The sequence below is a fragment of the Rattus rattus genome, chromosome 9 (assembly GCF_011064425.1).
Source record: "Rattus rattus isolate New Zealand chromosome 9, Rrattus_CSIRO_v1, whole genome shotgun sequence".
In the NCBI taxonomy this organism is placed as follows: domain Eukaryota; kingdom Metazoa; phylum Chordata; class Mammalia; order Rodentia; family Muridae; genus Rattus; species Rattus rattus.
Window position 1 is genome coordinate 50037199 of NC_046162.1, and position 20597 is coordinate 50057795.

The 20597-nt window shown below is 48.3% G+C and overlaps 2 protein-coding genes across 2 annotated transcripts; both read left to right on the forward strand.

Annotated features, from left to right (window-relative positions):
- The first annotated feature begins 918 nt into the window (after positions 1-918).
- LOC116908940 (40S ribosomal protein S17-like) lies at positions 919-1388 on the forward strand. Its single transcript, XM_032912398.1, has one exon. It carries the CDS (start codon positions 936-938, stop codon positions 1341-1343), a length of 408 nt encoding a protein of 135 aa, XP_032768289.1. The 5' UTR covers positions 919-935; the 3' UTR covers positions 1344-1388.
- Positions 1389-6485: 5097 nt separating this feature from the next.
- Arrb2 (arrestin beta 2) lies at positions 6486-14466 on the forward strand. Its single transcript, XM_032913210.1, has 15 exons — positions 6486-6670; positions 9398-9428; positions 10055-10115; positions 10220-10264; positions 10451-10647; positions 10743-10802; positions 11187-11254; positions 11390-11528; positions 11757-11841; positions 12141-12213; positions 12457-12594; positions 13300-13383; positions 13481-13560; positions 13667-13721; positions 13957-14466. The coding sequence occupies exons 1-15, from the start codon at positions 6648-6650 to the stop codon at positions 14048-14050; spliced, it is 1233 nt and encodes a 410-aa protein (XP_032769101.1). The 5' UTR covers positions 6486-6647; the 3' UTR covers positions 14051-14466.
- Positions 14467-20597: the final 6131 nt, after the last annotated feature.

The window sequence follows — 20597 nt, forward strand, 5'->3', positions numbered from 1 at the left end:
TGTTCTTTCATGTGGCGATTTAAATTTAAGAGAGTATGTGGGGAATTGGGATGTATATTTCTGGCATGGTGGCAGCCTGCCTTGGGAACTAGATGGGCAGAGAGATTGTTGCCAGGCTCAGAGAGAAGCCATCAGCAGTGTGATATGGGATGGAGCAGAGCAGGTGAGAGGCTTTGCTGACTGAGATGAAGATATCTACCAGATGTCTTGGGGCACTGCGGTGCCGGACCTAGTGCGGGATAAAAGACGGCATTTTTTATAATTTTACAATAGTGAAGAAACACACACAAACAAGTGCTGAAAACCAAATTAGGAAAACAACTTGGGCAAGCACCTGTGATAGAACGACACGGCAAGGTGTTCACTATGAAGCGTCGCTGGTACCCACACGGCCACTGCCACAGACATCCTGAGAAACTGAGTCCTCCCAAAGACAGGCGAGTGTTCGTGATTCTGAGCATCAAGGGAATTTAGCTTTGTGTCTTATTGCCAGCTGAGAAAATGCAAGTGTTATGTGGGAAAAAAATTAAACATACCCTTTCATATTTAAAAAAAACCCTCAAATATTAAATATAAAATAAAACAAAGCATCCAATCAATAATAGGCAAGTGAAATGAGCACGCAGTTCTCAAAAGAAGAAATATAAATGGTCAATAAATATATGGGAAAAACTTTAGCCTTCAGGTAAACGCAAATTAAAACCGTATTGAGGAACTAAGGAACTAGTCACTGAAATGCTGGTCATGGGGCATGAGAACTTGAGTTCAATCCCCACATAAAAGCCAGGGACAGTGGCAGATGCTTGAAAGCCTTGGGAGGCAGAGATGGGAGGATCCCTGAGGCTGGCTGGGCAGCAGCTGAGCCCAGGGAGCCCCAAGTTTTAGTTACTTTGTCTCAAAAAAACAAGATAGCTCTTTTACCGAGACCCACCAACATGGGCCGCGTTCGCACCAAGACCGTGAAGAAGGCGGCCCGGGTCATCATCAAGAAGTACTACACGCGCCTGGGTAATGACTTTCACACCAACAAGCGCGTGTGCGAGGAGATCGCCATCATCCCCAGCAAAAACCTTCGGAACAAGATAGCCGGCTATGTCACGCATCTGATGAAGCGGATTCAGAGAGGTCCTGTGAGAGGCATCTCCATCAAGTTGCAGGAAGAAGAGAGGGAGAGGAGAGATAATTATGTTCCTGAGGTCTCAGCCCTAGATCAGGAGATCATTGAGGTAGATCCTGACACCAAGGAAATGCTGAAGCTTCTGGACTTTGGCAGTCTCTCCAACCTCCAGGTCACTCAGCCTACGGTTGGGATGAATTTCAAAACACCACATGGAGCTGTTTAATCCGTTATGCCATATTTTCAATAAACCTGAAAACAAAAAAAAAAACAAAAAACAAGATAAAGGGAATGATATCTGAGGTTGGCCTCTGGCACACACACACACACACACACACACACACACACACACACACACACACACACACACCATTGTGTCTTGGAGTATTGAGATTCCATCTTACCGGACTCAAAAGAACAGTCATCAAGAAAGCAAGTGGCAGCAAAACTGGTAGGCTGTAGGAGAAAAGAAATGTTTACATGCTGCTGGTGGGGCTTGTAAATTGTGTAGCCCCTGTGGAATCTGCATGGAGATTCCTCAAAAAACTAAAACTACAACTGTTGTATGACCTGGACATGCCACTTCTGGGCTAAGGTCACAATCCCACAGAGACACTGGCCCATCCACATTTATTGTAACAGTATTCACAGTGGATACAATATTCACAGTAGCCAAACTATTGTGTTTTATGCAGCTGTAAAAAACAATGAAATTATGTCATTTGCAGGAAAATATATCAAACTGGATATGAACACATTGAGCAGGGGTTCTTGACCTTCCTAATGCTGCAACTGTTTGATACAGCAATGTAGCTCCTCATGTTGTGGTGACCTCAAACCATAAAACCTCTTTCTTTTTTCCTTTTTTCCTTCTTTCTTTCTCTCGTTCGTTCGTTCTTTCTTTCTTTCCTTCCTTCCTTCCTTTTTTTTTCTTTCATGTATATGAGTGCTCTGTTCTTCATGCACACCAGGAGAGGGCATCAGATTCCATTACAGATGGCTGTGACCTGCCATGTGTTTGCTGGGAACCAGACTTAGAACCTCTAGAAGAACAGCCAGTGCTCTTAACCACGGAGCCATCTCTCCAGCCCCATAAAAATATTGCTACTTTATAACTGTAATTTTGCTACTGTTATGAATCATAATGCAAATATCTGAAATGCAGGAGATCCGATATACTACTGCTGAAAAAGGGCTGTTTAACCTCCAAAGAGGATGTGATCCACAGGTTGAAAACCACCAATATTGAGTGAAATAAGCCAGATGCAGGAAGACAAACATATTTTCTCTCTTAGTCAGGATATGTATTATGTATGTGTGTATATGTATATATATATATATGTATATACAATATACGTAGTGTATGTACAAGTGTATATATGTATATGTATGTGAATGTATGTACATATGTATGTGTGAGTGTATGTATGTGTGAATGTGTATGTGAATGTATATGTACGTATGTAATGACATGAAAGTAAAGAGAGAACTGTATGTTGAGAACATGTAAAGGGAGGAGAGAGTGGGGGAAAGAGGGTGACAGGAAGAAAGCCAAATATTGCAGATTTTCTCCCATATGCAGTATCTAGACTTAACAGTATGGATATATAAAACATAAAAACAGAAGGCGGAGTATGGGGAGGGGAAAGGGGACTGGGGGACGAGGAACAGAAGGACAATGGAGCGTGAACAGCGAAAATGCCAGAAGGAAACAGTCTTTTCTTTCTGAATCTTATTAGGGATTATTCATCAAGGTTAAATTATTCATTTAATATAATGTTAATTATTCATTAAGGTTAAATCTCTCGGAGTGAGGGCGTTCTAGTTAGAGGGCACAAAAGCCCACGAAGCCTCCTCCGATCTAGTGAAACCTCAGCTCAGGTCCTTTGGTAAGCTCACTGCTTCACTCCAGGAGCAGATACAGGGTACTGCTTTGGCCCCACAGGCTGGTAGATGAGGAAAGTCTCTCCCACCCAGAACATGAAAATCAGGGATGCCACAAAGCTGAAGAGGTATTTACTCGTGACATTCCAAGAGACAGGCATAGGGGACCTGTCCACATGATTCCTGATATATTAGGTCCCAGTGCGTGAGTCCATCACAGTTCAACTTCAGGTCTGAGAGGTCCCACGCATGCCATGGATCCCTCCCATGTTCGTGATCAGGGAGCTTCAGATAGCCACCATACCCTGCCAAGCTTGCCCTAGCCTTCTCCATGCATATTATACTTCTTGTGGTCCTGGCTTGTTCTCCTGGGGTCCCAGGGTGTGTCCCTAGCAGCATGTCCTGTGATCATGTGGGAGACTTTCTATGCTGCCAGTGGCCCCTCATTACCCTTTGCAGCTACCAGATTCCCATGACTGCAGTCCAGGCCATCTTCACCGTCTCTGGAAAAACATTTTCTATCTGACCTTTAAAATTAGAGATTATAGCCAGGCAGTGGTGGTGCACACCTTTGATTCCAGCACTCTGAAGACAGAGGCAGAGGGATCTCTGAGTTCGAGGACAGCCTGGTCTACAGAGTGAGTTCCCTGACAGCCAACAACAACAACAACAACAATAACACAGCAATCAATCTCAGTTATCACCTTGATGAGATCTACCTATCTGAGAGGTGATCTACTATCATATCTATCCTCTGCCTATGGAAGAATAGTTTTATTAGGTTGACTGCCGTGGGAAGACTTTTCCACTACGGGTGGCATCATTCCCTGGGCTAGGATCCTGAACTTTCTTTTTTCTTTTTTTTTTATCCCCAACCCCCTGAACTTTATTTTTTAAGTGGCACTTGTATTCCTCGAGTATTTGGGTAACAGGGTCATGCAAGCCCTGGCATTTGTGTGGCTGTCAGAGACCAGCTTGTATGTGGAGGGGTAGGGGTTGGTTCTGGGGATTGTATGCAGGCAAGTCATCAGGATTAACATTAAGTGTATTTACCCACTAAGCTATACAGATTTCATGCCATACTGACCATTGCCTTTCTCTTTGCTATAACCAATAGCTCATTATTATTTTGTTGATATTGCTGTTGGTTATTGTTCTATTTTGTTGGTGCATGTGTGTTTGAGACAATATCTCAATCAGCACAAGCTAATTTAAACTCGGTATGTGGCTGAGAATGACCTTGAATTTTTGACCCCCCACTCACTAGCACACCCAGTTTTGCAAAATGCCAGAGATCCAATACAAGGTTTTTATTTTTATTGGTTTTTATTTTTAATTTTATGTGCACTGGTGTATTTCCTGCATGTGTGTCTGGGTGAGGGTGTCAGATACTGGAGTTACAGACAGCTATGAGCTGCCATGTGGGTGCTGGGAATTGAATCCAGGTCCTCTGGGAAAGCGTTTAGTGCTCTTAATCACTGAGTAATTTCTCTAGCTCCCCACAAGGTTTTCATGTTAGGCAAGCGCTCTGCCAAGTAAACCACATCCCTTGCCCCCAGATACCACGTTAGATATAGATTGTCTTACCTTGACCCTTGGCAAGGGTCAAACCTGAGTAAGAGCCATTCATGAGTCAAAGGTTTACTGTTAAAACCTTAAGAGTAAATTTAGGCTGAGTTTGTTGTTTCAGGAGGCATAGGTAAGGGGACCTTGTGAGTTCCAGGCCACCCAGGAATCATATTGGGGTTGGAGAGATGGCTCAGTGATTAAGAGCACTTCTTGTTCTTGCAGAGGACCTGGGTTCAATTCCTAGCACCCACATGGAGGTTTATAACTGCTTGCAACTCTAGTTCCAGGGGACCTGATACCATCCTCTGACCTCCATAGGCACTATACATACCTGCAGGCCAACACTCATACACATAAATATAATAAATTGTAATAATAAAAGAGTGAACTTAGAAGGTGACGATAGAACCATGGGGGGAGGGGTAAGCAAGTGTTAAGCAAGGTCTATGTTCGAAAATTAAAGATGATGGGAGATTTTTTTGTCTTGTGCACATTGTTTTTCAAACGGAAAAGTGGAGAGAGTGGCACAAAGGTATTCCACTGAGGGGAAATAGGGAAGAGCAGAAGGAAGAGACCAAAGAGGAGAAAAGCCTGTCTCTGTAAGTCTAGAAATGTCAATCACCCTTGTCGTCTTCCGCCAAACCCAGTCAATGCTGCCCCAGCAATGAACCTCTAATATGGCTCCTCTGCTCCCCTTCACTCTCTGTTCATCATTTTCCCTCGGCTAGCTTATCTTCTAGCGAGCGGTCTCTCTATGCGACACGTCACCCAAAAAGAGAAGTCCTATCTCGACATTCCTCTGGTGAAAAGCAAAACCCAATCAAATCACCGCTGGGCTGGAATTAGTGGTGAGCTAAGCATATGTGAGGCCCTAGCAGAAAATTAAATTAAATTAAATTAAATAAAGACTACAGTTCCTCGGGCTCTTTCTTTCACCTGCTATACACAGCCTTCCACCGTCTCTTCTATTCCCCCGCAGCTCTACCTCCTGCCATCTAACCCACAAGCATTTTAGAACAGGGCGTGCTTTTCCTTACTCATCTTTAGGATGTCCTTTCCCCACTTCTGTCCATCCTTCAGAATGGCTGTCCTCAAATTTCCTATCCTATGGAGTGAGTGACTGCACTCCCTCCCCCACGCTGGCCAAGCGTTTTTTAGGCTTTTAGTTGCTTGATGGTCTGAGTCATACCTCTATTATAGCGTTCCTGGGAGCATAATACCTGTTTTATATGTCTCAAGGATCCCAGGAAACTTAGGCCATGATGTTGTCCCGATGGCTCTGCACAGTGACTTACACAAAATAGGGAGGGAGGGAAGGATGAAGAATGGAAGAGATAAGTGGAGTAGGTGAATGATAGCTAGGATAGACGGTAAGGGAGATGACAAAGTCTGAAAAATGTTTTAAAGTGACACTGCAAAAAAAAAAAAATCAAAGACAATACAGCAGGGGGAGCTGAAGACCACGAGATCGCGGGAAAGGTAGGCCAAACAAGGCTGCAAGCTCAGGGATGAGCAGCGCATACCAAAGCAAGCATCATCACGCAACAGATACGGCTCACCCACGTGGGCAGCCCCTTGGTGCTCAGACCCAGACAGTGTTTGAGCTCATTCCCACCGCCCCCTCGATCCCGTCCCTCCTCCGCTACAGTGAAAGCAAACAAAGGGGAGGGATCCCTGCAGGGCTATGGATACCAACGGCCAATCAGCTGCTTCTAATCTTCTCGAAGGCGGCCGCCTCCATTTTAAGGGGCCCAATCTAGTTCCAAAGGCTTGAGGAGGGGCGGGGAGATCGAGAGTAGGGACGGCGCGAGGAGGCTTCCCCGAGGGAGACTGAGGGCGGAGGCGTGGGGCGGAGCCAGCTCGAAGAGGGCGGGCTGCGCCGCGGCGCGCGGGATCCGGCTGACGCAGCTGGCCCCAGCTCCCCGAGACCCAGACCGCGAGGGGAGGGGAAGGAGGAGAAAGAGTGAGGACGCGCGTGCGCAGTGACTCGGGGAGGAGTGGGGACCTGGCAGCGGGTGAGAAGGCTGCGAGCGAGCCGCGAACCCGGCGGGTGGAGGGCGGCGAGCGCGCGCGCACCATGGGTGAAAAACCCGGGACCAGGTAAGGGAGGTGGGGCCGTGCCGCGGGGCATGGGCGGCTGCTCGCGGAGTGTGCCAGGTTGATCCACAGACAAGGACACCGGGGAAGAAACCCCGGGGCCGGACGCCTGGGTCCCTAGAGGGTAGCTGTCCGTGGCCGCAAGCCTAGGTCCTTGAGGATATTGGAGTGGGGGTGCGTGCTGGGGCTCCTGCAAAAAGCAAGACTTGATAGAGATCGGGAAACCCACGCCTGGGTTCTCGCAGAGATGTAGGAGTCGGACTACTGGGTTCTCTGCAGGCTGTGATGCAGGGGCGGAGGAAGGAGGAGCAGGTGGCCGGCCCCGAGGGGTTGTGTGCTGGGAGACTGGATGCTGGGAAGGGATTCCCCTAGACTCGTGCCCAACCAATGGAAAGCCTCCTGCCCAATACCCCACAGTCTGATTGCTCCCACCTGTCCCAAGGGCCGGATAGCTCTACTACCAAACTTCTGCCTTCTCATAGGTTGCTAGGAGCAACAGCTTCTTGAGAGAGTAGAGTGCGTAGGGACCCTCGCTGAAATTGGGCTTTATTCCTGTCCTGGGGAGAGAGAGAGGTAGTATCTGCCCTGGACACACATCCTCTCCCCGGATGTTTTCTGTGCAATCGAGGCTCCTTCCTTCCACTGATACCAGAGTTCTCTTTTTTGGTCTATAGCAAAATCCACTTCCTGTTGTGACCCAACACCCCCAGGAGGACATGGGGTGAATACTTGAGTTCCAAAGGAGCAAGAGCTAAAGAATAGGTTGGGGCCATGTGCCTCAAGCCAGAGAGGACCAGGGATAAGGGCCTGATTATGAACAGTGACTTCTGCAAAACATGAGACCAACCACACCACTCCCACTGCCCTTAAGTATTAAGACCAATATCTGAGAGAGATGCTCACAGGGAAGATTGACCTCCTAGATTTGAGGTTAAACTAAACCCCCAGAGAAAGGAGAAGTCACTTACTTGGGGGGGAGGCCCCCAAATTTCCGTTGAGTACTTCAGGGAGGGAATAGATGGACCAAAGAAAGACTGCTGACTTGGCATAATTCCCTACCATCTCATCAAATTCTGGGCCACAGGAAATGGCGAGAATGGCAGGAAGTACAAAGAGGCATCTGCTTTAGCTGCACCCCTCCGAGCTGGGTACCTCCCTGGTAATTCCCTTGCTCTGCCTCCTTGGCCAAACACACTGTACACGCTGCGCCCTCCCTAACCATGGCTGGGTAAGAGCAGGGCAACTGACCGAGATACGCTGATTGTGTGGTCGTCACAGGTTATGCCAGGGCTCCCAGTGGGGGAAAATACAAGACAGGAGGAAACCAGAAGTAGGAGAAAGAGCCAACCTAGGTGATGTCCAAGCTGTCAGCCCTAATTGGGACAGAAATTAAGAGTGATTATTCTAACCTCCACCATGTCCAAATGTGCCTTTATTACTTGGGGATACTTAGGGCAGCCTATGTATATGCCATGTGACCCTAAGTGTATGTGACTCAGTGATGTATGGGCAGCTTGGCTTTGGGGAAGGAGGAGACAAGTGGTTTTTCCAAGCAGAAACTCACATAGTGTGTTGAAGGGAGGATGGAACTCTGGGCAGTTTTCAGCCTGTTATCTGGGGGCCCTTCCAGGAATTGCTCCGGAGGCGAAAGGCCTTAGAAGGGGTAGAGTTGTTCTTGGAAGAACAAGCCAAGGAATGGCCAGAGCTCTGGGGTCACTAGACAGTTTCCTATCCTCCTAGCCGTGGGTGGAGTCTAGACTTAGGTTGTTCTAGTGTCTGTACAGAAAATCCCCTTAGACTTGACAAACTGTGACAGGCGAGCTTCACGACTTAGTGGTTGAGAACAGGGTCTTGAAACCAGGGTGCCTTCCTCAGGTTTATATCCGAGTCCCACCCTGTACCTTCTCTGTGACCTTTGACAAAATTCTTGTTTGCCGTAAAGCCGGGGTCTTTTAGCCTCTGTCACTGGGCGATAAGAGCTGTAAACACAGTTGGTACAGTGCTAGAACAGAGCAGTCACCAGTCAATGTTAGCCAGAATCACCTTGTTTGTCACAGGATGCTACTGTGTGGGGACCACAGTGGGTTTTTTTTGTTTTGTTTTGTTTTTTTAAGCTGCTGAGGTCAGAAATGGGGCTGTTGGAGGTTCATGAAATAGTCAGACTTGGGGACAGAAACATCTGAGGGGCAAAGACTCTGCTCCAGGAGTCACTGTGTGAGTCCTTGAAGCTAGAGGTCAGTTAAAGAGTTCATCTGAGTGTGGTAGTTCGTGCCCCCTTCATCCTAGCACCAAAGAGACAGAGGTAAATGGATCTGAGTTGGGGCCAGCCTGGTCTACATGTCAAGTTCCAGGCTAGCCAGAGTTACATACTAAGACCAAGGTCAAAAGGGAGGGAGGAGTGTTAGGTGTGACCCAGACATTGTGTAGCCATCCAGTTGACTCTTGGTTTCGGAGAGGGTCCCTCAGGAGAGCCTGAATAGTTGGTTGGGGCAAACAGTGGCCATTTACTATAAGCGGAGGAGTGAGTTAGTAACATCAACAGCAAAGAGGAAAGGCCTGACAGTTGGCTTCAAGAGGCTTCAAATACCGGGACTTTGTAAAAAGCAGTGGGAAGGGTCGAGCAGGGATCCAGGGTGAATTCCATTTCTCTGGGGGGAGGGATAAATCCCGGCGTGGTGGTCCCTGCCCAGCCTAAGGGAGGCAGTGGGGTCTTCCTTTCTGTTTTGTTAGGGTCTTCAAGAAGTCGAGCCCTAACTGCAAGGTGAGTCTCCCTCGATGCTTACTTACCCTTTGATCCTCCCTGGGCCCTATCAGAGCCCAGCCTACCCCTAGATGATCCCCAACCCTTAGCTCCCCACTTCCTGTGACAGCTAAAAGCAGACTTCCTTCCCTCCTTAAGCCCCTTGCCACAGTCTGAAGAAGCCACAGGGCTGGGTGGAGACTGGGCTTGGTTCCTAAGCTAGCTTGTAACTCTCTTAGGAACCAACGCAAGATGCCTGGGCTAGGAAAAGTTAATAGTTCCCCAGGCAGTGGCCCGTTTATCTCAGAGCCTGTTGTGGGGACAGCTGCTAACTGCCTGGTCTGACTGAGTGTTCCCTGAAGACATGGGAACACATATATACACATTTACATATATACACATTTACCTACCCTTGGTTGGTGGGCACAGGTATGGAAAGTGACCAATGGGGGCAGGTAAAAGCTTAAACAAAAGTTTTACTGAGTAGTCTAGAAAACCCTACCACTCTTACCATCTGATAATACTGGGAGAAATTCCTTCCTGATAACCCAGCCAAGAGGAGCCCAGGACAGGGTAGACATCTTTGAGAACTCTGGTGGCTTGCCACCATCCTCCCCAATTTTCCCTGTGACCCTTGACATCCTCAGCTCACCGTGTACTTGGGCAAGCGTGACTTTGTGGATCACTTGGACAAAGTGGATCCTGTCGGTAAGTTTGCCTAGAAGGGGCTAGCACAATCCTCCAAGAGGGGAGGTGGGGCCTGAGTCTGGGAATGGCCCCCTTCAGAAAATGAATGCGTCTCCCTTTCCTAGATGGTGTGGTGCTTGTGGATCCTGACTACTTGAAGGACCGGAAAGGTATTGCACCCATGCTGGAGGGGAGAAGAAGACATTAGATGGGCTGGCATTGGTAACAGAGAAAAGGAAGGATGAATTAGAAGCTGGGGGCAGGATTCTGGGAAGTCTGTTATTCCGAGGAAGGATGTAGGTACCATGAAGAAAGGGGGTTACTCCTAATCACCCCAACTTACTCTTACTTTTCAGTGTTTGTGACCCTCACCTGTGCCTTCCGCTATGGCCGAGAAGACCTGGATGTACTGGGCCTGTCTTTCCGCAAAGATCTGTTCATCGCCACATACCAGGCCTTCCCCCCCATGCCCAACCCACCTCGGCCCCCCACCCGCCTACAGGACCGACTGCTGAAGAAGTTGGGCCAGCATGCCCACCCCTTTTTTTTCACGGTGAGGAAGCTATTTCCTGCAGGGCATGGGGTCTGGGGTTGACATGGGACGAAACGCCGGTTACCAGTTGAAACACCTCCTTTTCTCTGCCACAGATACCCCAGAATTTGCCTTGCTCTGTCACACTGCAGCCAGGACCGGAGGACACAGGGAAGGTACAGAAGGGACAACTCAACAGTATGTGAACAGAACCCGGCTCAGCAGATGCACAAGACGCAGCCGAGCGGGAGGGTGAAGTGTAGTGGGCTCCTGAGGACGGGAGGTATCCCCATGGACGTGTGTGCATGGTGTGGTCACCAGATCTGTTCTCTGACCCGCATGTACCTTGCTGGGTATAGTGGCTCCTCCGTGCACTGCCATGAGCCAGCCTCTGCCAGCTGCTAAGCTAGAGAGAGACAGTGGGGCAAGAGAGTCCCTCTGTTTCCATGATGAGACAAAAATCCACACCAAGAGGAACTAAGCGGGGAGGAAGGAGGGGGTGTGTTGGATGCGGTACCAGGAGACTTGGGTAAGCGGTAGCCTTTCCTCCTCTTCCCAAGGCCTGTGGAGTAGACTTTGAGATTCGAGCCTTCTGTGCCAAATCTATAGAAGAAAAAAGCCACAAAAGGTAAGAACAACTCTCTTTCTCTCTGGTTTAACCACTTCCACCCAGCCTCGAGGTATCCTGGTGGGGGGTAGGAATCCGAATTGGCCTGTGCTATCTTGAACCTAAGTCTTTCCCCTCCTCCAACCCCTGACTCAGGAACTCCGTGCGGCTTATCATCAGAAAGGTACAGTTTGCTCCTGAGACACCCGGCCCCCAGCCATCAGCTGAAACCACACGCCACTTCCTCATGTCTGACCGGAGGTCCCTGCACCTAGAGGCTTCCCTGGACAAAGAGGTAGGGTGTGAGAGAGTGACAAAGATGTCACAAAGCAGGCCAGACTCTTGTTGGGGGGGAGGGGTGAAACCACAGGCAAGATGGTGGTTTAGGAAGGTTTTTTCTTTTAATAAGGCAGTTGCCTCACTTGGGTAGAGGTGCTATGGGCTGGATTGGAGATGGGGCAGGCCAAGGGAACGGGGTCAGTGAAAACCAGCTACAAGCTATGCAATCCCCTCCCTTCAAAAGCTGTACTACCATGGGGAACCCCTCAATGTCAACGTCCATGTCACCAACAATTCTGCCAAGACCGTCAAGAAGATCAGAGTGTCTGGTAGGAGGCGGGAGTGGACATTGGGATGGGGGAAGGAAGTCCCTACTTATAAGGGTTTCTGCTGCCCTTAAGTCAGCCTAGGCCCATAACCCAGTGTGGGAAACCTACCAGGCCATAAAGAATTTAGTCTGTTCCAGAATAATATACAGCCCTAGTGTTTAATATAGGAGGTCTGTTGGCCAGGGGTGGAAGGGGGCACGGGGCTGCCCCCAGGGGGATTTCCACCATGGGGTTGGGAATTGTGGTACAGTAACTGTCTATACTTCACCACCAAAGCCACTTGGTCCCCTACCCCACAGTGAGACAGTATGCCGACATTTGCCTCTTCAGCACCGCGCAGTACAAGTGCCCTGTGGCTCAGCTTGAACAAGAGTGAGTAAGGGTCAAGGGTGGGACCCAAGCTTCCTGGAGAACAAGAGAAGGCAGGATTCTAAGGGTGTCTCTCTCTAGCCAGGGGGCACCAAGCTGTTGACTATCTCCCAACAGGTTGAACCAGAACCTACCCTCTCATAATCTGTGCCCTAATGGACAGTGAGGGAGGAGAGACTGCCTGAGGGTGGTAAGATGAGCCTCCCCTAGCCCAGTCTCTCCAACAATCTTGTTCCCAACCCCCAGTGACCAGGTGTCTCCCAGTTCCACATTCTGCAAGGTGTACACCATAACCCCGCTGCTCAGTGACAACCGAGAGAAGCGTGGCCTTGCCCTGGATGGGCAGCTCAAGCACGAAGACACCAACCTGGCTTCCAGCACCATGTGAGGGGGGGAAGGGGGGGTGGGGAGGGGGGAGGGGCCAGGGGACGGGCTTCCGTTCAAAGCAGGCCTAGTGCCAGGCTTTGTCCTGGGTGCCAGGAAGGTATCGGTGAACAGAAATGACAGAAACTTCTCACATTCTAAGGGAGGGAAGACAGACAATCAGATAAGTGGTAAACTAGATAGCATGTTAGGAACAAGTGTTAAGTAGAACAGTATAAAGTATGAAAGATAGAGTATAGCAGATAGTGTATAGAAAGGGGCGGGCTGTGTTGATTTTAAATAGACTGGCCAGGGAGGGTGAACACTGAAGGACCCAGAGGAAGGAGGCGTTGTGGATGGCTCTAGGCAGAGAGACTTCCAAGCTTAAGGACAGTTGGGATGGTCCCCAGTGTGCATGAGGAATTGTGATGTTCACTATGACCTTGGGCACGTGTAGCCCTAGAAAGGCCAGAGCTTCACCTGGTGTTGCCTCTGCACCGGGTACGTATGTCACTAGCACACAGGCCCACATGGTGAGAAGAGACACAAAGAGAAATAAATAAAGGGAGCTGTGCCATAGATCAAAGCACCCCTGTGAGCCCCGATGATGAGGCCCCAGGAGGTTCTGCATGGAGGAATGCCATGAGCCTGTATTGCTATGGCTGCATAGCTGGCGCCTCAGGAGCCCTGGATCCCTGACCTCAGCTTCCTTCCTCCCAAATGCAGTGTGAAGGAGGGAGCCAACAAGGAGGTGCTGGGAATCCTAGTATCCTACAGGGTCAAGGTGAAGCTGGTGGTGTCTCGAGGCGGGTGAGTACAGTAGTGGGGGCTGGGCAGGATCACGGGGTTCTCTGGATCCATGGGTTGTGGTAATTGTCCTCTTCATGCAGCCCCTCTCCCTCCCCAGGGATGTCTCTGTGGAGCTACCTTTCGTCCTAATGCACCCCAAGCCCCACGACCACATCACCCTTCCCCGACCCCAGTCAGGTGAGTACTGACCACACCCTGAGCCCCACAAAGATTAGCTGAAGCAGGGTCAGTGGGGAAGTGATGGTCCTAGCACCCCTCTACCTATCCCCTCTTTGCCCTTCAGTCCCCCGGGAAATAGACATCCCTGTGGATACCAACCTCATCGAATTCGATACCAAGTAAGAAACACCCCTTACCTTCTTTGTTGACCCTCTAGGATAGAGATTCCCATGCCATTCAGATCCACCCTCCTACCTGATGGGTTGCTTCCTTCTGGTGGGAGGAGTGGTAGAACTATCCAGTAAGATGGCCCAGCTTGTAGAGGCTGTGGCTACTGCCCTAGGTCCCTTGTGAACCCCTCTGGTTCTATGACTATAGAAGCTTTTACCTCATCTCCTTCTCACTGTCACCAAGCTATGCCACAGACGACGACATCGTGTTTGAGGACTTTGCGCGGCTTCGGCTGAAGGGGATGAAGGATGACGACTGTGATGACCAGTTCTGCTAGGAAGAGGGGCTGGGAGAGGTAGGGGTGGGCAGGACCGAGGTCCCACTGCCCTTTCGGGTAGGAGGGTCCCAGCCTCTCCTCCTTCCCCGTCCGTCCACCCGAGATACACACTGGACCCATCACTCATTGAAAGTGGGCATTAATCTTTTGACTTCAGCTCTGCCACCCCAGCCCTGCTCCCTAGGGTGGCAAGCTGTGTACACACCTAAAGTTTTGGGAAGGGAACACTGAAAGCAAGGAGTGAATGTAGAGAAAAGGAGTAGAAAGGACACCCACGTTTGGCCTCATACCAACCCGCCCCCAGTCTCCACTTCTGCCTCCCAATCCTTGAAGATGAGATTTCAGGGGAGGGACCAGCAAGGCCATATCTTTGTTTCTGAGTATAGGGAAGAAATAAACCTTTTAATAGGCATGAACGTGTATGTGTTTTCTCAGTGGAGTTTAAAGGGGGTATGGTGTGCCCATTGATGATGCTTTTTTCTACATCTGCAGGGTACCTTACACAGGTTATCAATAAATGTTTACTGGATGACTGTGCTATGCCTGTGTTCCAAGGTAAATATTGAAACTCAGCTTGGTCGGAGCACAGTCGCGATTGAGACCGGTAAAGCCACAAAGTAAACTTAGTCTTTTACAGGGAAAATAATAACTAACTTCCCTGAAGACTCGATGCTCCTGAGCCGGGCAGGGCAGGTTCCTCGACATGACTGTATGTGCCAAAGCCAGGCTGGGGGGAGGAGTTAGCAACCCTCACCAGACATTTCTCATCATCCAGTGCAACTCCTGGAAGTAACCTTTCTGTCTTAATTAGGGTTGCTATTGCAGCGATAAAGCACCATGATCAAAGCAACATGGGAGTTTCGAAAGGATTTATTTGGCTTACACTTCCACATCATAGCTCACTATTGAAGGAGGTCAGAACAGGAGCTCAAACAGCAGGCACCTGGAGGCAGGAGCTGATGCAGAGGCCATGGAGAAGTGTTGCTACCTTGTTCTCCATGATCTGTCCAGCCTGCTTTCCTATAGAACCCAGGACCACCTGCCCAGGAGGGACACCATCCACAATGGGCTGGGCCCTCTCATATCAGTCACTTAAGAAAAACCCCTGCAGGCCTGCCTATATAGTCTGATCTTACGGAGGCATTTTCGCAATCAAGGCTCCCTCCTCTCGCTTGTGTCAAGTTAACATAAACCCAGCCAGCACACCTTTCTAAAGGCCCCATCCTGTGAACAGTCTTGACCTACATCCCTACCGCATGCCAATCATGGTAGAGGGACATACAAGCGTTAACTCATTCCCTAGTTGCACTCCGTGTCCCAGGGAGGATGGGAACTGAGAATGCGTATATGGCGATCTAGGTTGGGGTTGGGGTTGGGGTTGGGGATGGTTTCTCTAGAGGAACCTTTAAGCAGAGAACTGAAAACAAGGTAGGGGATGTGCAGGGAAAACCTGGAGCGTGGCAAAGCTACAGTGTGAAGGCCGGAAGGTGCCGTGAATAGACTCAGACCAGGGACTGGAGTAGCCAAGAAGTACGGGAGTTTTCTCTGAGGCAAATGGGGGAAGCTTGCATGGGCCTTGGTCTATGGTAAAGCTTCTGAAATGGTAATTAAATCATCATTTATACACAGGCCAGTAACCCAATGCCAGTGACCACGCTCACCCTATCACAGGCCATGTCCCCTACCCGTGCTGGCTTTGTCACACAAAGGGACTAACTCCTTTTAAGTCTTTACTTCCAGCCTCTCTGACTCCTGTGACCCAGCTCCATGACCTCTCAGGCTTCACCAGAAGACTCAGAGATAAAGATCCAGGATTAGGCCCTTCAGTCTCAGTCAGAAGAGCTAGAGGAAAACCCATGACTATGGGTTGAAGAATGCCTTGTTTTTAAAAGGGGGGTTTATGTTTTCAGTGCTGTTTAGGGAGGTAATCCAAGCACATGGGTTAAAAAAAAAAAAAAAAAAACTGAACCATATAAGACAATAAACAGTGAAAAGCCAACTCTCTCGGTCCTCTTCCCCACCCCAGTTTCTCTTTCCTACCAGCCACCACCATCACCAACCAGTGCCTTGTTTATTCAGACTGTTCCTCGTACTGAGTCTCACGTACACAGGCCTGTGTGCTCAGTCTCAACCGAAGCACAGAGGGCGGCAAACCATGAGCTCATCTGCGTGTCTTTCAGTTGATACCGTTACCTGCAAGAGCCTTCCTGAAGCTCCGCTTGCGTCCACCCCGTGCTTTTTTTTTTTTTTTTTTTTTTTTTTACTTTATTTGTTTATTTTATGTATGTGAGTCCACTGTCGCTGTCCTCAGACACACCAGAAGAGGGCATCAGATCTCATTACAGATGGTTGTGAGCCACCATGTGGCTGCTGGGAATTGACCTCAGGACCTCTGGAACAGCAGTCAGTGCTCGTAACCACTGAGCCATCTCTCCAGCCCCACCCCGTGCTTTTAAGGAACAGCTGTTAGTTAACTAGCTCTCATTCGTGTTCACTAATGGACATTCTGAACGTCCACTAATTTTTTTTTTTAATTCAGACAGTTTTATAAAAGATCCATCTTTTCAAAGGTGTGGTGTTTACTATAGGACAGAGTCCTGTAAGGAGGCTTGCAGCCTGGAGTTAAGAGCATGGACTGCTCTTGCCAAGGATCAAGCTTGGTTCCAGCACTCACGGCAGGCAGCTCACAGTACACAACTCCAACTCCCAAGACCTGATGCTCTCTTGGCCTCCAGAGCACTTGCGTTCTTGTGCACATAGACACACATATACAAAATTAAACACTTTAAAGGGTTGCTAGGTCAGAGAGGGTGACCTTATTTATTTATTTATTTATTTATTTATTTATTTATTATTTATTTAATTTATATGAGTACACTGTAGCTATCTTAAAACACACCAGAAGAGGGCATCAGATCCCATTACAGATGGTTGTGAGCCACCATGTGGTTGCTGGGAATTGAACTCAGAACCTCTGGAAGAGCAGTCAGTGCTCTTAACCACGGGGCAAATCTCTTCGGCCCCTCACATTCCCTTTTTATTTAAAGCACACAGTGTTGCCTTATTTGAGATCTCCACATTGTTGGACAGCTCTCACCTTTATCTAGTTCCGAAACACTCTTGTTATTTATTATTAACAATGCTACACTTTTATCTGAAGGTAAACTTTTACTACCCTTTTCTTTTTTCTTTTTTTTTTTTTTTTTTTTTTTTTTTTTTTTTGGAGCTGGGGACCGAACCCAGGGCCTTGCACTTGCTGGGCAAGTGCTCTACCACTGAGCCAAATCCCCAACCCCTTACTACCCTTTTCTAACTGGCATCTTAGCTTGCTCTGTCACCGAGCCTTTCACCCTTCCACTTGCTCGTGAATAAACACTTCATTTTCTTTCCACTACACACATCCAGAGCTTATCAACCACTGTCTCATCCAGTTTCTCCTCTTTGCACAATTTCACCCTCACCCCTGGATCTGTCCACCCACCCCTACCTCTGCTCTAACACCAGGCCGAGTGGCTGGTCAGGATACGCTGCCAAAGAAGGAGTCACATGACCACCCTTATTTGCTCATTCAACAAACATATTTGAATACATCCTAGGTTCTGACATGGCGCTGAGCCCTGAGTAGAGATCTAAGACCACTAAATAGTGCTGCTCTCTAACCTAGGCTGGGCCTTCAATGCCTGATAGCTCCGTTAGCCCTTCTTCTGCTCCAATGTTACCATTTTTACCCCTGCCTCATGGTGAATGACATCTCCTTTCCCAAGATTAGGCAAAAAAGGAATGAATGATTTCAGCATCCTACCTCCTACTCCTACACGTTGATCTAGACACCAATTTAAAATAGGACGGGTAAGGTGCATCCCTAGGGCAAGGCCAGTCTTTCTCTCTGCTCACATCTCCCCGTCTCCTGTTCCACCTTGACTCATCAAACCACCCCGTCTGTCTCTACTGGCTCATCCTCCAAGGAAAATAAACACGACGTACAAGTACAAGTCCCCTCCACTGCAGGGAGCAGGAAGAAAGGAGAGAGGACCAAGGGAAGAAAACAAAGGGGAAAAACAAAACCTCTCCTCCACTATGAAGTCTCTTTCCCAGAAAGTATATCTTGATTTCCTCTCTCACTTTCCTGTTTTTACACTTGGTCTTAGCCAAAAGGCCGAGAAGTGATACTTTTCTGTTTTTAGTTTGGTCTGATTCTTTGGTGTGTTGTTGTTGTTGTTGTTGTTGTTGACCTTGATTTTTATTTTATGTGTATGGGGTGGGTAGTTTGCTTGTATGTATGTCTGTGTACCATGTGCATTCAGTGCCTATGGAGGCCAGAAGAAGGTGCTGGATTCCTTAGGAGAGAGGGTACCACTGCTTGTGAGCCACTATGTGGACACTGGGAATCAAACCTGGGTTCTCTGGAAGATCAGCCAGTATTCTTAACTGCTGAGCCATCTCTCCAGCCCCTTGGTTTGTTTTTCTGAGACAAGTAGTTGAGGCTGGCCTCGAACTCCCCTTCCTCTGCCTTCTAAATGCTTGGTTATTTTTTAAATTTTGCTACTTTTTAAAAAATTTTCTTCCTCCTTTTTTTAAGATTTATTTATTTTTATGTATGTGAGTACACTGTCACTGAATTCAGACACACTAGAAGGGGGCACTGGATCCCATCACAGATGGTTGTGAGCTACCATGTGGTTGCTGGGATTTGAACTCAGAACTTCTGGGAGAGCAGTCAGTGTTCTTAACCACTTAGCCACCTCTCTAGCCCCTAAATTTTACTTTTTATTCAAAGTAATAAACACAGATCTTTTAAGGAGGTAGATAAGGACTGGAGATGGAATTTGGGGATAGAGTGCCTAACACATACAAGACCCTGAGTTTATCCACAGGCGTACAAGCATCATATGGTGCTGAAATATTCTTTACTGTGTCTGGCACTGGTGTGAGTTTGGATTTGGTTTGGTTTTGTTGTTGGGGTTTTGTTTGCTTGTTTGGTTGGTTTTCGTTTGTTCGTTTTGCTTGATTTGGCTCTTTGAGATAGAATCTCATCACATAGACCTGGCTGTCCTAGAACTCAGTATGTTGACTAAGCTGGCCTCAAACGCACATAAACCTGCCTGCTTCTGCTTCCTCCTGGATGCTGGGACTAAAGGTTAAAGCCTGCAGATTAAAGCCTGGTGGCTGAAAGAGTCTTAAACAAAAACAACAACCGAAAATAAATAGATAAGGCAGGCCCCTGATTTCTTTCTCCTCAGAGGGAACTCTCTCCCTCGTCCTTCAAATGTTTCTGAAGGCATTTACTACCCCTCTCACCCCCATCCCTATCTTGGAACATGCTAGTTTTGCTCCTTCTTGACTTCTGCCCTCAGCATCGCCTAGCAGATGCCCGGCTCCAATGCCATGACACGGTGTCATCATCTACCAAGCTCATGCTCAGACTATGCTGTAACTGCAAAATATTTAGTTGCAAAATAAAAATTACAAAAAAGAAAAAAAAAAGAGAGAGGAAGAGGAGTGGGAGGGACAAGGCTTTTTTTTTTTAAATTTCATAATGGTTTAAGTAAGTTTATGGTTTTGTAGGCCACATTTGAAGATACATTTATAGATGCAGGCCTCAGAGGGGACAAACCTGCCAGAAGGTGAAGGTGGAGCCTATCTTTGTGCCTCCTGATCATCGCGTGACGCTATTCACCCTGCCCCCGGCCCATTCCCCTGAGGATTGTATCAGGTGGAGTCAGATCCATGTTGAGTATTGAATTATGCCTCTGCTAAGGTTTATAGTGGATCTGTGGTCCTTCGTGATCACCTCCTGTTTTCCATGCTTAATGGTCATTTGAAATATGCTTATTCTCCAGTTTATCACAATTCACCCTATACTCCTCTCTCCCAGGACTCTATAGTCCAGACTCTTCCTATTGCACTGGGGTTGCCGGGACCTCTCACGAATGACCTGGACCTGTGCCTCGTCACTGAGGAAATCTGACAGTTTGTTCAGACCAGAGTGTCTTTATTCCATCTTCCTAATTGAGAGTTCAGCTTTGTGAATCCCTAGATAACCCCCTAAGATCTATTCTCCTGAGGTGACCCAATAGCTGGCCATGTAGGAAAGGCCTGCGCTTTCCACAGGTAGGGAAAAGCACATGGCTAAGCTTCCTTCATGAAATATGAGTCACTTCCCAGACAGACTCCTCACATAGTTCCCTGTCCTCTACAATTTCCTCTTCCTCTTTCCCTGCAGTCCTAGCCCAGAGCAGGAAAGTCAGGTTTCACTGGGCACACACAGTGCCCCCACCAGGGTTTCTCACACTTTATTGTGCATACAAGTCACCTGGGGAATCTTTAAACACAGCCTGTGGCTCAGTTGGTCTGGGGTCGGTGCTAAGACAATGCCTCTAATGAGTCTAGGGAAGGCTGACATCCAGGACTATGAGCTTACCCAGACCTTAGAGGGCAACCGCAGCAAAAGCCTTGGCCCTCGTGTGACCTGTGGAGTATGTGGAACTAACCGCCTGCACCTAACTGTTCCACGAGAAAAATACATTCAAACGTTCGATGGGAAAAA